The sequence below is a fragment of the Petaurus breviceps genome, unplaced genomic scaffold (genome assembly GCF_028583685.1).
Source record: "Petaurus breviceps papuanus isolate PSGF00001 unplaced genomic scaffold, PetGlider_PUasm1.0 77, whole genome shotgun sequence".
In the NCBI taxonomy this organism is placed as follows: Eukaryota; Metazoa; Chordata; class Mammalia; order Diprotodontia; family Petauridae; genus Petaurus; species Petaurus breviceps.
The window spans coordinates 11622329-11638880 of record NW_027186492.1 but is presented as its reverse complement, the minus strand read 5'-3'; the positions used below and the strand labels follow the sequence as shown (position 1 = coordinate 11638880).

General features: G+C 36.9%; 1 protein-coding gene across 5 annotated transcripts in view; it reads left to right on the top strand.

Moving 5' to 3' along the window:
• AKAP6 (A-kinase anchoring protein 6) overlaps positions 1-16552 on the top strand; it is a 620041-nt gene that overhangs the window by 132878 nt on the left and 470611 nt on the right. For 3 of the 5 annotated variants that reach the window (XM_069105978.1, XM_069105977.1, XM_069105976.1), the window contains exon 2: positions 4905-5262. In XM_069105978.1, coding sequence (XP_068962079.1) covers positions 4939-5262 — 324 coding nt within the window. In that variant the 5' untranslated portion in view covers positions 4905-4938. Of the gene's footprint in view, positions 1-235; positions 397-577; positions 764-4904; positions 5263-16552 lie in introns of those variants that run through there. The other 2 variants (XM_069105974.1, XM_069105975.1) reach the window with 2 other exon arrangements.

Here is a 16552-nt window from a genome sequence, read left to right as displayed (position 1 = left end):
AAGAAACAGGAGAGTCGGGGTGGTTTCGGTAACCTTGTAGCTGAGGAATCATGCTTTTGTCTTTGGCTAGAGGGCAGACTCCTGGAACCAGTTCGATGTTGGTTGCAAGTTAGTTTCATCTGCATCAGTTTCTCCTTCTTTGGAAGCTGTCAGAGTGGTAGCAAAGCCGCTCCTTGTCAGTAAGCAATCCATGGTATGTTTTCCTTGTTTCTCCAGAGCTGGAAAAGAGAGCTATGGGGACTCCTCCCCGTGCTCCCCCCACCCTAATACAGCTTTTTAAAATTGTTAGTGCTTTAAGCTTTTCAGCTTTCACACTCCAAATGTTGCATCTTGCTGTGGCTTTGTAGAAAGAAAAGGATTTAATGGATGTTATTTTTAACAGCAGCTGGGATAAAGGTGGGTATTATCGCTAATACTGGAGAGGCAGCCTATGGATTCAAGCATTTGATAACAGAAGGGGGTCATTGGGTTCCTACAAACTGATGAGCACTAACCCACCAGCTGCCTTACAGCCAGAGCTATAATTTGGCCTGCATCCTACGTGAACTTGGGTTAATGCCATTGTTTTCTTGCGCAGAAGCCTTTTATTTACCGGATGCTTCAGTTGCTTTGTGACTGGAGAGAAGTCATGCTGTAAGAAGCTGGGCTGTCTGGATGGGAGAGTCTGTTGAACCTAGTACAGCCGATAGGCCAGGGCTGAATTTCCTAATCTGATCACATCAAAGAAGAGTAAATAACTTTCCCAGAAGGCATCTCAAACTTGGTAATGACTGTAAAAAAAAAAAAAAAATATATATATATATATATATATATATATATACATAAAGAATGGGTGTTGCTATGAACCTTCATATTCAGAAGCATCTTCTTTTAGTTGCAAAATGTTTCTTATCAAATGGGCACATATTACAGGGAACACTGGAGTTTGAAAGTGGCCATGTGTGTGCCATTTTTTTGATTTGAGACACTTGTACTGGGGATTTTGGTGTTGGTGCTGAAAATGTTTAATGAATGAACTTAATATTATTTCTGCTGTGTTATTGTTCAGCTGCAATAATATACATGGAATGAAACTGTAAAGATGTAGAAAAGAGAAAGTTGAATAGAGAGCAGATGATTAAGGAGTATCCTTTTGGTCTTTACTCCTTTTTTTTTTGTCTTGGCTTTGTGTTTTATGTCTGTTTAGGTATGAAAAACTTTAAGCCCTGGTTAACATTTTATTGGGATGAGTCTGATTTAATAGGTTGACGTAGGAGGATACTGATAAGTGATTCTTTCTTTTTTTTTTTTTTTTTTGCTTTTTGGAGGGCAATTGGGGTTAAGGGACTTGCCCAAGGTCACATGGCTAGTTTTTTTTTTTTAATGTGTGTATTAAGTATGTGAGGTCAGATTTGAACTCAGGTCATCCTTATTCCAGGGCTGGTGCTCTATTTACTACACCACCTAGCCGCCCATAAGTGATTCTTTCTCTCTACCCCCAGCATTCACTTGCCTTTGCTTTATATATGTGAAGATCTTTATTTGTCAAGTACTTACTAGTCTGATGCTCTATTTCTGGTGTCTTCATGTCCTTTTATTTTTTCACTTGTTACTTTTCTGGTAGAAAAAGGTGTTACAGGGTGGGGATTCTGTATCATTCTCAACTGTAATCCATTAATCTAATAGCACATGCATATAGATTATTAAAATCACAGATTTAGAACTGGGAGAGACCTTAGTCCAACTCCACTTTACAGATGAGGAAAATGAAACCTAGAGAGAAGGAATGACTTCCCCAAGGTCACCCAGGTAGTTAGTGATAAGGCCCCTTAGTTCCTATGACTCAGATCAGTTGAGATGTTTGTAAAGTGCTTACCACAATGCCTGGCACATAGTGGTTATTTAATAAATCCTTCCCTCTCCCTTTAATTCCAAATATAGTGGGTTTTTCCCACATTTTTTGGCTTTTGATGAAGAATATGACTTTGCCCACTAACTTATGCAAAATTTTTGTAATCTTGTTTCTTTAAATCTATAAAATGGGAAAATAATGCTTATGATTCACTTAAAGTCATAGGATGAGCAGAGATTGATGACATGATTTTAAAATCTCTGGATAAATCGCCTTATTAAATAAATGCTGCTATATTGTGAGTGCTGGCCACAGAATACTGGATTCAGTTGAAACTCTAAAGACTGAGCTAAAATATCATTAAAATAATTATTTGCTTTTTTGGTGTATCTATAGTAAGTAGGTGTGTCTTAGAGAAGACAGCCAGATTTAGGAGTAGGTATGTAATGCCTAAACATTATCGGGGCATTCTTCAGTAAGGGGTCTTAATAAATCTTTACTGGTTGATCAATTGATTAATTTGTTAAATATTAGGATTTGTACTCCTAAAGAGATGACATGGTGGACTGACTATACTTGGTAGGTTTTTTTAACTTTCTATATGAAATTATATATCTTCTTATTCATAAATAACCAGATCCACTTATATTGGTTTCTAACATAATGGTAAAGGCTAAAATGTGATCAATAGCTTTTCACTCACTTGACACAAGATGGCCATTCAATATTAGCTGAATATAAGGAGATAATAAGGTAGAGATGACTCACTTGAAAATACATTTATATTACCATTCCTTTGCAATATCTCGTTCATACTGTTTATCTTTTTTAAAAATAATATCCCAGTAAACCAATGTTTGACATCCCAATATGTTGCTATGGAAATGGTAGCGTCAAAAGTTCACCCATGAATGTTTTTGACCTTGAAGAAAAAAGTAAAACTCAAAGACTTATCAGAAAAAAATTTCATCAATATTTGAAATTCCTTTAAGATAATAAAATGCCTATAAGAAAAAATTCTCTCTTCAGGTTTCTTTCAAATCAAATATCCTTTCCTGGTAGTTTTGTTTTAGTCCTTAAGGGAAAACTGCCTGTTCTGTGTCCAGGGGTGGCAGTTTTGTTGGCCCTGAGGCAGAGCACAAGGCTTCTCCAACATAGATGACCTTTGAGACCTGAAGTGGCCCAAATTCTGATCTCTTCCAAAGTCAACCTAGTGATGGACTTCTCCAGACATAGTTAGGCTGGTCCTTGGACAACAGACATACAGCATAATGTTAAGTCCATATATACGACCTTCCAGGGCTTGTGCTTTTCTGGTCTAGAACCGAGACTCATCTCCACATTAGAATGAAATGGAGGTCAGGACATACTTCAAGAGGGAAGTGGTTAGGTTTCCTGATTTATTCAGAATCTTATCAGTGAAAAGCATTTTCATTTTTTTAAATTAAAAAAGATTTTTGGTATTTCATTTTCCCCCAATTACATGTAAAAACAAATTTTTAACATTCGTTTTTAAAAATTTTGGGTTCTAAATTTTCTTCTTCCATCCCTCTTTCCTCTTGCTTCTCATTAAGAAGGCAAGCCATTTGTTATAGGTTATGTATGTGTGGTCATGCAAAACATTTCCATATTAGTCATGTTGTAAAAGAAAACAGACCAAAAAAAACCTCCCAAGAAAAGTAAAAAAAAATAAAAGTATGCTTATATCTGTATTCGGATACCATCAGTTCTTTCTCTGGGGATAGCATTTTCGTAATATGTTCTTCAGAATTTTCTGGTATCATTATATTGCTGAGAATAGCTAAGTCACTCACAGTTGATCATCTTACAATATTGCTGTTACTGTGTATAATATTCTCTTAGTTCTCCTCATTTCACTTTGCATCAGTTCATGTCAGTCTTTCCACATTTTTCTGAGAGGATTTGGCTAATCATTTCTTATAGCACAATAGTATTCTATCACAATCATATACTATAGCTTGTCCAGCCATTTCCCAATTGATGGGTATCCCCTCAATTTCCAATTCTTTACCACCAGAAAAGAGCCCCTGTACATATTTCTGTACATATAGTTCCTTTTCCTTTCTGTTTTTTAAAATTTTCTTTTGTAATACAGACCTAGTAAGTGAAAAGCATTTTGGCATCAAACACTATTCTATCTTTTTATTCTATTTTTGTTATGAAATGGTGATCGTTTAGGTGAGCTACCAATGAGCAGTGAGTAGAATATCATACCTGAAACTGCTTGAATTTGTGGTGTAAGAAAAAACGTCAGACAGGGTAGGGGAAGTGCATTGTCTTGAATGGGGAGAGTTTCTAGTGAGTGCACAGATTTAGAGCTACAAGAGACCTTAAATCATCAACTCCAATCCCTGCTCCTCCATTTTACAGATGAAGTAACTGAAACACAAAATATTTAAGTTAAGCAATTTGCCCAAGAATATGGGATTAGAAATCAGGTCTTATGGATTCCAGACTAAGTGTCCTGTCCTCTACATTATATTACCTTTTTTTAGAACTGGAAACAATGTATTTTTTTTAAATAGAGGACACTAAGGACTAGAATTCTGTATGGGAATTATAGATACTTTCTGCAGAAAGAAATAGAAGTTGGTTAGCTTTATTTTAAAAATTAACCCAATCTCACCATATATTGCAGATGCATATTTCCTTTTTTTTTTAATGGAGTAGAAATCAAAAAGACTCCTGTAAAAGAAAACCTAACAACTAGAAACTAAAATTTTATTTTTGAGAATAAAACTTGGTATGTTATTCCCTTTCTAAAGGTAAACCAAGGCCTACAATTACCAAGTAATTGGTGCCTAAAGAGGGAGAAAAGGAAATAAAAATATGTAAACAGTTCCAAAATTTAAGCACCTGGACCACCCTTCCTCTCTAACTAGTTAAGTTGTTTAGGATGATAGCTGAGTGTTTAATATTAAAGTCATATGCTGAAACTTTTCTATCCATGAAAAGAAATGAAAATTTACTTTCTATGTGCTTATACAATGAATTATGATTTCTTAATTTGTCAGTCTCATCTAACTCATGTCTTATCCTTTCTACATTTTAGCTCTTTTGGAGAGGAGTATGGTTTAGATTTCTCCATGTTAACCATGAGTGTAACCCTGTCCCCCATGAGGTCGCAAGAATTGGATCCCATGGCTACTGATGCTTCTCCGATGGTCATCAATATGACCCCTACAGTGGAGCAGGGTGAGGGAGAAGATGAAATGAAGGAAATGGATTCTGACCAACGATATGAGAAGCCGCCCCCCCTCCATACGGGGGCAGACTGGAAGATTGTCCTCCACCTACCTGAAATTGAGACATGGCTCCGCATGACTTCGGAGAGGGTCAGGGATCTGACCTACTCAGTCCAGCAGGACTCTGAGAGCAAGCATGTGGATGTACATTTAGTGCAACTAAAAGTAAGTAGATTCTCTGGGTTGTATGCATTCAGATCATTTGGTATAATGTAAACTCCTTGAGGGCAAGAACTGTCTGATTTTTGTTTTTTGCCTTCAGTAACTAATACATCTCTAGGAGTATGATAGACATTTAATAACTTGGTGATTGATCAATTGATTGAAGTCTGTAGAAGTTTTCAAGGTCAAAAACCTTGCAAATTCTCCCTCCCCTCCTCTCCTCTCCCTTCCCTTTCCTTTTGTTTTCCTTATTAACATGGTTGCAAGTGCTGTAGATGATCATAACTGACCCTAAATGCTGATCGCCGAGGAAGCTTTGAACTACTTTGTTTCTGGTATATGCTGGTTTGTAGCTTTCTAGTAAGCCTGGTGTCTCCAGGTTCCTGGTGGTTCACCATATTGGTCCTAGACTTACTTTGGCCACCATGTTTGCTTTAGGCTTATTGTACCTCAGAATTTCCAAATTCAGTTGATCTACCTACTTCAGCTTCCTCTAATAGCAGAGACTATAAGCATGGGCTACCATGCTCAGTCCTATAAATCCTAGTGAGAAAAACTCCAATGGGAAAAATAGAAGTCCTGGTGGTAAAAATAAATGGGTCTGATTTTACTTTCCTCTTAAGACCAGCCAGATGTATCAGCAATGCCATATTCACAATGCCTATAGAGATTACAAATATGCTGATATAATTATCCATCACAAAATACATCAGGTTTGCCATTTGGGGAAATAAACTAGAAAATTTATTAAGATACCAAAAGACTGAGTCCCAAAACCAGAAAGTGAAAGCCATCAGAGTAGTTATGACATTGGCACAGGTAGATAAAGTAGAAAGCACCCACATTTTCAAGCCTTTAAAACAGAACAGGCTACCTCAGGCAAAGGTCCTCCTCTCCCCACTCACAGCAACCACCCAGCGTCCTGGAAGAGCGCTCCCAGCAGCTCCGGCCCCTGGCAGTGCTCAGCCGGAGTCCTAACTCAAAAAAAAAAAAAAAAGGCAACCGCCACCAACTGCCAACCACAGGACCGTTAGCTCGGCTTTTCACTTTCTCTTGCTCTGCTATGTCAGCACGTCCATGGGGCATGGGAGATCTTTAAATCCCATAACTCTTACACCAGATGAAGATACGATTAAACATTTCTTGTTATTCATGTGCATGTGTGTGTGTGTGTGCACGTGTGCACACATATGAGTGTGTATAGACAGCTATTCTGGAGTAAAATTGAGATATTAAAAGTATATATGTAATTTCGTGAAAAGAAAACAAAAAGAAAACTTCTAAAAAAGGTGAAAAAATGTTTAGTGGATAAAACATTCGTTTGAGCTTTTATTGTGTTGTTGAAGTTTCTGTCTTATTTTAAAGTAACTGACCTGGTGTAGATAGGGGCATGAGAACGCTTTACATGAGTTTGTCGCCTCAGGTAATGGTGTTAACGTTTAACTTTAATTTTATCAATGATCTGAATAAAGGCCCAGATTGCAAGGTTGTAAGATTTGCAGGGCACATAAAGCTAGGAGGAAAAGATACCAAAGTGGATATGGTCAAAATCCCAAAAGATCTTTATAGGCTAGAACTGATGGGTTAAAGTTCAACACTTTTACCCTTTCACCCCAAAAGGCAAAACTAGGATGAGTGGATGAGTTCCAAAGAGGAAAATTTAGGTTTGATTCAAGAATAAATTTCATGGTTATTATATGTATCAAAAAATTTAAAAGATGGGTGGCTAGGTGGCACAGTGAGTACAGCACTGACCCTAGAGTCAGGAGGACCTGAGCTCAAATCCAGCCTCTGACACTTCACACAAAACTAGCCGTGTGACCTTGGGCAAGTCACTTAATTCCCATTGTCCTACCTTCCCCCCTCCAAAAAGCAAAAAAAAAAAAAAAAGTCTACACAATATAGCGAAGTTTGAATAAACTTTGCTTTAAAAAAAATTTAAAAGCTATTTCAGGAAGTAGTAATTTCCCTATCATGGAAAAATCTGTAAGTAAAAGCTAATGGCCACTTTGGAGGGAATTTTTATTTAGATACAGGCCTGAGGTTCTTTTCAGCTCTGAGATTTTGGGACTCAAAGTAATGGTTCTTTCATACTAACCAGTTCAAGGTTTGCCTACCTCAATATTCTCATTTGTTAAATTGTGATAATAATGCCACCTATTTCCTAGGGTTGTTGAGGGAATAAAATGAGGTAATAAATATTTGCAAAGTACTTTGTGAATACTAGAGTACTACATAAATCATCATGATTATTTTTATCATTATTTAACCTAGGTTTCTGGAATCTTTTTTTTTAATAATGTGAGAATGGCTAAAATGTAGGTCACTTTCCATAACTTTGATAACATAAAGTAAGATTTTTTTTATCTCCTGTTCAGTACAAGTTAGGATCCATGCTATAGGTCTATGGAGCTATAATACCTAGACTAGGTATAACATTCCATTTTTAATGGAAAGCTCCTATATCTTCTACCTTCTACAATTTTAAAGGAAAGAATGTAAAGCTATAAAGAAAGAAGATGGACCAAAATGAGGTGGTGTGTGGGGGAATTCTTTAGAAGGGATTTTTCTTCAATTATGTCTCCCCTTGAATAATGAAAGAGACATTAGAAGTCAATTATTTTAACATTTTATCCAAATAATGAAACTTATTTATAAACATCCCAGAAAATTATTTTTCCAAGCTCAGTTTAAATATTCTTAGTAACAAGGAACTCATTACCTGATCAGGCTGCCAATTCCATTTTTGGACTAGTTTAGTTGTGGATAAATTTTTCCTTATGTTAAACTGAAATCTCTCTGCCTATACCTTGATGCAGATCTTAGTTCTTCCTTCTGAATTCCAAGCAAAACAAACCTAATTCCTTTTCCACATAATAACCCTATAAATATTTGAAGACTGAATTATAAATATGCCTTAAATCTTTTATTCTGTCACTTGAAATACTAAAATCAGGGCTCTTTCTAGGAGGAAGCAATAGCTTGAGATCCCTGAGGGGGAAAAGAGGATATAAATAAGTGTTTATATAACATCTACTACATGCCAAGTACTGCCTAAATTTTTTAAAATTATTATCTCATTTGATTTTCCCAATAGCCCTGTGATGTAGGTGCTGTTGTTATCTTCATTTTACAGTTGAGGAAACTGAGGCTGGAAGTTAAATGACTTGTCCAGGATCACATAGACAATATGTGTCTGAGGCTGGATTTGAGCTCAAGTCTCCCTAACAAGAGACCTAGAGCTATATCCACTGCACAACTCAGCTGCCTCTAAGCACACTTGGAAGCTCAGAAGGGAGGGGGAAATGAATACTGAGAGGAGGGATTTACTAACAATAAACTTTACAATTTTGCTTAAGACTGGCTTTGGCCCAATTGAGAAGCAATCCCTGAAGGCTGGTATGAAAAACTCCTCAGTAATATATCGGAATGCTAGAGACTTGAAAGGGAAGGCTTCCCATTCTATAGGAGCCTGAGGTTGTCTGTTGCAAACCTAAGGGGTAGGGAACCTGAGGCCTCAAGGCCCCTTTGACATTCAAAGGGCCGCACTTGTGGACCTAGAGGGTCACATGCAGCCTCGAGGCCACAGGTTCCCCACCCCTGCATCATCTTTAGTCTTACCTAAACTAGAATGTTGTTCTTCTTTGGTCTAGAATTCGAAGAACCACTGTGGAATTACCTTTCCCTGAACTTTTTTGGAATCTACTCACAGGTTGCTTGAGACAAGACTAGACGGATACAACCACTTTAGAAGTCTGCTCTTAGTAAATGTTTGATGAATTGTTAAAAAAAAAAAAAAGAGAGTTAACATTTCTTAGAATTAGTCACCTGGCTTTCAGGAATTGAACTGGTAGGATCTAGATTGAACAGTTGTTCACCTCATAGTTTTGAGTCATCTTTGTACATGCAGTATTCAGTGATCCTCTAGGAAGACTAGGGTCCTTAAAGTAACACTCTTTGCTCTTTTTATGCTTTATTCTGTCATTATTGGTATATAATTAAGAATTCATAAATGCTTATTGGCAAGAAGGTCCCTCTGAAGGAAAGCAGGGGTACTTGTTCTCATGGAATATATTAAAAATTACATCTTTTAAAGTGTTCCTGCTAGGGGTAATCCGACATAATTTCTTTCTCTTCTGTATACGTTTGGACTCCCTATATTTTTTCTGTTTTAACACAAGAGTTTGCATTTTAGTAACCAATTTCTTCTTTTTTACATAGTGGTTCTTTTGGGAATAAACATAATAAGATGAATTAAAATATGCATTTAATTTTTTAAATTAAAGTTAAGTGTGACATATATTAAGATTTAAAATGATTATGTCTGGTAAAATTTTGTGAAAATTTACAATACCAGCAATATGGACAAAAGTTATGTCATAAGCTACATTTTCATTGGACAAGCTCCTTTGAATTATATTCTATTAAAGAGACAATTTAATGTATTGTAGAAAGAAAACTAATTGGCATTATATTAGCAAATTGGAGAGAAATCAAGCAAAAGTACTTTTATGGAACAATATTTTGTGTCCTTTTCTCAACACAAAAGACAAATTTATACACACACACATATACATCATGGATAAAGACACAACAAGACGCTAATTGCCACAGCAGAGAATATTATTAATAAGGCAGATTCATGAATTAAAGTTGTATAGTCACGAATAATAATTTGTTAGGTTAAGTAAGACCTTAGGCCTCCATTACCAACATTATCCTTTGAGATTATTCATCGACTCAACATGATTCTCTTTAATGTGAAGAGTTAGATGAATTTCATTCTTGTCTTTTCTTTTCCTCAAAGTCATTTTTTTCTGGTGCAATTTTCTTGATTTCTGGAAGCCTCAGTTTCCTCATCTACAAAATGAGGAGGCTGTGCTTTGTAACCTGTAAAGTTTCTTCTTATCTCTAAGGCCTTAGGTTCTTAAATTCTAGTCACTGGTAGATCTGCCTGACTTAAATATCTCCCTGCTCCAATCCCTTCTCCATTCAGACACGAAAGTGATTTTCCTAAGGTACAGGTCTGATCATGCTTCCCCAGGGTGTCTGCCAACACAGGTTCTTGGATCTGCTTTGATAAAGGAAAGCAACTCAAAATGGGTTAACAAGCTTACTTTAATCAGTCAAATATGTATCCTTTACCTAGTTCAGGGGAAAGAGGTCAGCACCCCGAACTTCAAAATATACAGACAGAATTATCAAGACAGAGAAACAGATCAAGTAGACAGTTTTCCAAACTTCCATACCAAACAACATCTGGGTTTCAAAGCCGGGGGGGCTCTGGACAACGACTTTCCAGAGTTTCATCTGATCAAATCACAGAACACTTCTCAAAGTGAGCCCCAAAACAAAGCTACACATCGGGGCTTATATAGCCTTCTCCTGGTTCAGAGAATGTAACAACCTTATTGACTCACTGGCCAATCAAGAAGTATCTACTGAAAAACAAGCCTCCCACCCCAGGCTCCAGGTGCACTTTAGCCTAGGGGTAGGGAAGATCTTCAAATTTACATTCCCATTACATCATGTCACCCCCTACTCAATAAACTCCAGTGACTCTCTGTTACCCCCAGAGGTAAATGCAAAATCCTCTTTGGCACTCAGAGTCCTTCATAACCTTGCCCCCTAGAGCTTTGCAGTCTTCTCACACCTTCCTCCCCAGTATCTATCTACTATTCGATCCAGTGACACTGGCTTTCTGGTTGTTTCACCAATAAGAAACTCCAGCTCTCTGATCCAAGCATTTTCTCTGACTGTCCCCTATGCCTGGAATACTCTCTCTACCTCTTCTGCTCTTACTACAGACCTCTCTGGATAAGACTCTGCCTCACTTAAAGCCAATACACAAACAAGTCAAGACATTACCCATTACTTCCCATTGTCATTGGTCATCTCTGAAAATGAAGGATGAATAACAGCTACTTGGCCTTCTTTAAGTCCCAGCTAAAATCCTGCCTTCTATAGGAAACCTTCTCTAACCTTTCTTCATTGTGGTCTCTTCCCTTTTATAGATTTCTTTGCATGTTGTCTCTCTCCCCCACCCCCCTTAGACTGTAATACTTTATGTATCCCCAGCATTTAGCACAGTACCTGGCACATAGAAACCACTTAATAAATGTTTATTTTTTTTTTTGATAGATGTGACATTGAACAGGGCAGTTAAAACAGATACACTAGAGGAAAATAAATAGGATTGTAAGAAATTAAGGTTCTAATCCTAAAGACATAATATAATGACTTCAATGTCTGAAACAAAATGATGAGCCAATATAGTCCTTTTTCTCAGCTAACACGCTTTTACTTTTTTTTTCTTCCCAGATTCCTAGTGTTCATTTAAAAATGAAATCATGCCATTACCTCACACATAGGTTTCAGTTTCTGGGGCCTTCCAAGTGACACTGTGGAGCCAAACTCACATAGCCAGCAGTTTCATACGGAAATGCCTCTTTTCAAGATAGAAAACATGACTTACACTAACACTTAACTCTTCAAACTGAGGTATAAATAGAAGGATAATTTATGAATGTTTTTCCCTGCTTAGAGCATTGGCCAACTTCGGTCTCTTGTCGTAATGCATATTTATATATGTTTTTACAATTGCTGGTATTTACAATACCAGCAATATGGCAATATTGGCAATAGGGATAGAAGTATCTGTTTAGTGATCTCAGAATTTTTTGATACTCTCTTTCTAACATTTTCTAGGAATATTAAGTATACATCTCTAAGTGGGACTTTTGGGATTGAAAAAATTCTGACTCCTGTTTGTAGGGGTATAATGCTAAATGTTTAACAACTGGCTTGTCAGGCAGGTGGGGTGGAATAGTGTATTCATGATAAACTTTTGAGTTTAATCTGCTTGTTAACAGTTTCTCCATCATTTTCTTAATTCTAGAAAACAAACAAAACAATAAATTAATCCCTGATTTATAGCTTTTCCTGATGTATAAATGTGGAAAATTTAACAATCAGCTCTCACCAGCCAGTATCAGCTGGCTCCAGCACACCCCTGGAGATGTGTGATGGCAATAAGGTTCACTTTACTTTTAGGGCACTGAATTTACCTGACATAGTTTTAAGGCTCAGATTTTTGTTTTTAATATGGAGTCAGTACCTGTTTTGATGTGATCAAAGTATTTAGAACTGGAAGGAACCTTAGCATCATCTCCAACCTCCTCATTTTACAGGTAAGGAAACTGAGGTCCAGAGTGGTCATGTGGTCATTCGGATAGCCAGTGGCAGATAGAAGATTTGAATTTAGGTCTCTGACTCTGTTTTCAGTGTTTCTTAGACATTCTGCTGCCTCTTTTGCTAAGTGGTCCAATGGCTAGTTGTCTTTTTTACAGTGTAGATAAATAATCTATCTCTAGTTAGTGACTTGCCCCCAGAGCTCCAGGGACCAGTGTTATTATCTTGGCCTAGTTTCTTTATCTTCCCAGTTGATGTTTTTTCCTTATTAAAAATTTTCCTTGTTAAAATTTTCTTACTAAAATTAAAATTTGCCTAATTAAAATTTGTTCTCCAAAACAAAGACATTGATGAAATTAAATTTTCTGATAGATATTATGGTTTCACATAACCACCTTTGTGCTGCAAACTCCTGAGAGCATGAATGTTAGAGAGTCAATTTAAAAAGAAAAGTTAATCTCAGAATAAAAACTTTTTTAAGAAATTAAATGACAAATATATTTTTGTGAATCTTTTCCTCCTACTTTCCCCCTCCTCCCTTCATTTTAAAAACTGGAAATATTATACAAATACTTTTGTTTCTTTTTCGCCTAAATATTTTTTGTTTAGAAATGTGACAGACCATTGGGTCTTTTTTTTTTTCAGAAAGTTATTTTTTTCATTCGACACAGAAGCTTGCACCATTCAAGAAACCATTCTAAACCTTAAAAGGTTTGGAGTTTAGCTCAGATCTCTGGACTGGAAGAAATGTGTTGTTTCTAAATGAGACATAGTGAATTCACTTCTTGATTTCTTTCTTAGTGAAGTTTGTTATTGTTCCTATTTTTAGAAATGTGGGAGGAAAATATAAACCTTCCTTGCTTTGTGGAAGAAAGGAGACAAACTTTAGAAGTTCTCATGGTAAATAATAACTCATATATCTCAATAAGCAAGCATTAATTAAACTACTGTGTATCAGTCATTAACCTCTCTGTGGCATACAGAGTAGCATTTAATAATACTAGAAAGGCCTTGCTGTATAGGCTAGGCAAGTTTTACCCTAATAAGGTAATGAGAGTTCAGAATAGATAACCTATGCCAGTGAAGATGGAGATACACCAGTCATAGTGCCCTACACCTGTAATCGTAGCTACTGAAGGGGCTGAGAAATTCTAACCTGAAAAAAGATAGAGAGACTCATTCTTTCATTAAAAAAAGGATTACATAGCATGGACAAGTGACATTCACATATAATCTAAAAACCTACCTCAATCTCACTTGGAAAATCCAATTATCTTGGTTTTCTCCATTCCCACCAAAAAGATAGTAATAGCTTCCTTCCATGCTAAAAAAGCAGGTTCACAAAGCTATTCTTTATTCCTTGGTCTGGAAGTGATCTGTTTTTGTAGCAATTTCAACAGACCCATATCTTGTTCCTACCTCTCCTTTGTTTATAAATACAAATTCTGTTTAAAAACATACTTTGTTGTAATACACACTGTATAATGTGAATTATAGTTCTCTCTCCCCCTGTCTTGTACTTGATTGATTTCTTGTTAGGATCTTCATAGATGTAAATTCAGTGGTCTGACTTGAGTTTCATCTTTCATCTTTATCCTATGGAGAAGGAATAAATTAACAACCAAAGATCAAAAACCAGAGAGTGAGAAGAAACCAGCTCCCTAATAATATTACTTTTATATTCTTGGCATTGCAATCTTGAGAATCTGTTTTTTTTGCTTCCAGAACGATGAGCATCCAACTATAGGTGCTGGACAGAGTTGATTTTCCTGGCTTTATCTTTGCATGCTTAGGAAAGACTCACTTGCAAACTAACCACCAGGCGTGTAGTAAAAAGTAACAGGGAGAGATTGAAGCGGTAAAGGATAATTGCTCATAACTTCTCTGGCCTTCGTTCAGATTGTTGGGGCTGGCAGTATTTTCTGTGAAAAGGAAACTTTGCATATTAGAGATATCTGCCATGCTTCACATGGACAGATGGCAAAGAAGCATTAGAGTACAGGAAATTTCTTTAAACAGGTTCCCAACTTCCAAAAAAGTGCACTCTAGTTACTCATCTGTGCAATGATATGTTGAACATTCAAAGAAATAATATTGCTGTCAAGGGAGTTAAATGCATTTGGTAGAATCATAGACTAGGTTATGACTTCCCTTCTGTTTTCACTCATCTCATCTTCTCATAATTACCAAAAAAACCAAAACAAACAAATGACCCCACCCCGCCTTAATCCACCCATTTCCCATTTTGGCTGTTGTGCTCCCATTCTTCTCCTTCCTTTCTCAGCCAAACTTTTTGAAAATGTGAGCGATGCCCATTTCACCCATTTCCTCTTCATCTATTCCCTTCTCCCGCCCCCCCACCGTGATCTGTTTTCCATTCCTATTGAAACTACTTTTAAACGTGTTCTTTTTGCCTAATCCGATGGATTTTTCTCTATCTTCATTTTTTAAAAACTTTGTTGTGCCAGACTCTATTGGGCACTTGCTTTATGGAACTCCTCTTCCTCTGTTTCTATGATGCTATGCTTGCTGGTTTTCCTTTTGATTTCCTCAATGTCCTTCTCCAGGCTTCTCCTTTGGTACATCTTCTTTCTCCTCTCCTTTTACTGGAGATGCCCCCAACATTCTGTCTTTGATCCTAATTTATCCTGTTGTTCTGTGCTCTAAGTATATCTCCTTGGTGAGTTCATTAATTCTCCACTGTCTCAACTCTTGACTCTTTGTGGCTGACTTTCAAATCTGCACCTCTAGCATAGAGTTTTTACCTTATCAACCTGGTGAGAGGAGGCAAACAGGCTAGGTGATATATAAATCCATATTACTTATTCCCTTAAAGCTAGATGAAGCTAGCAAGCTTCAAGTAAGCCAAAACCTAAGTTCTGACTGCCTGAACAAAAGGATGACAAGGTTTAAATACAGTTTAAAGCAATCCCAACTGAGGGTCCCATTTATGATTGCAAGAAAGGAATTTTCTTAATAAGAGAATTGATAGGGTGTCAATTGAACTTATGACCTAGAACATCTGTGTTTTCTTTATCATTAACATGCCATAACATAGTATATGTCCACAAAATGTTAACATAAGAAAAAGTTCCATTATGTAAGATAGTGTCTCAGGCTTAGGGTCTCATCCTTGACAGAAGAAAGAATTCTCTTATGTCAGCCACATCTGGGATTGTTGACATAGGAATAGGTATTCTCTGAGTTTACTCAGAGAACAAAGAAGCAATTGGGTCCAGGCTGTTGTGGTAGATTAGTTCAGGTCCTGGTCCTTATTGATGTTTTTATATTGATATTAAATGATTGTTGATTTGTGCTACAGTTTTCCCCTTTATAGAGCACCCATTACCTTATGAAACACCTCTACTTGGAATTTATTGTTTAGTTGTGTCTGACTCTTTGTGACTCCAGGGACCATACTGTCCATGGACCATGGAGTTTTCTTAGCAAAGATATTGGAGTGGTTTGCCATTTCTTTCTGCAGTAGATTAAGGCAAACAGGGGTTAAGTGACTTGCCCAGGGTCACATAGCTAGTAAGTGTCTGAGGACAGATTTGAACTCAAGTTTTCCAATTTCAGGTTCAGAGCTTTATCCATTAAGCCATCTAGCTATCTCCCTTACCCCACCCCCACTTGAAGTAGTAAGTGCTTTACAAATGCTTGTTGGCATCTATCTAAAACCAGTGAAGTGATAATCTTGCTGCATTCTGCTCTGATTGAATTTATCTGCTTATGTTTAGTTCTTGGTGTCATTTTTTAAGGACTTTTAATAAACTAAGAGGGTTTAAAGGAGGACAACCAGAATAGTGAATGGTCTTGAGGTTATACAATGTGAAAGTCATTTGAAAGACTAGGGGATGTATGACCTGGAGAAGACAAGAATCTGCTCTGTTCAGCATATATCCAGGGCAGGTCACAGAACCTCATTGAGTCTCAGTTACTCCATATGCAAAATAAGAGAGTGGGACTCCATGTCTTTTTTTTTTTTGGAAGGCAATTGGGGTTAAGTGACTTGCCCAAAGTCACATGGCTAGTAATTGTGTCAAATGTCTGAGGCTGGATTTGAACTCAGGTTCTCCTGACTCCAAGGCCGGTGATGTAT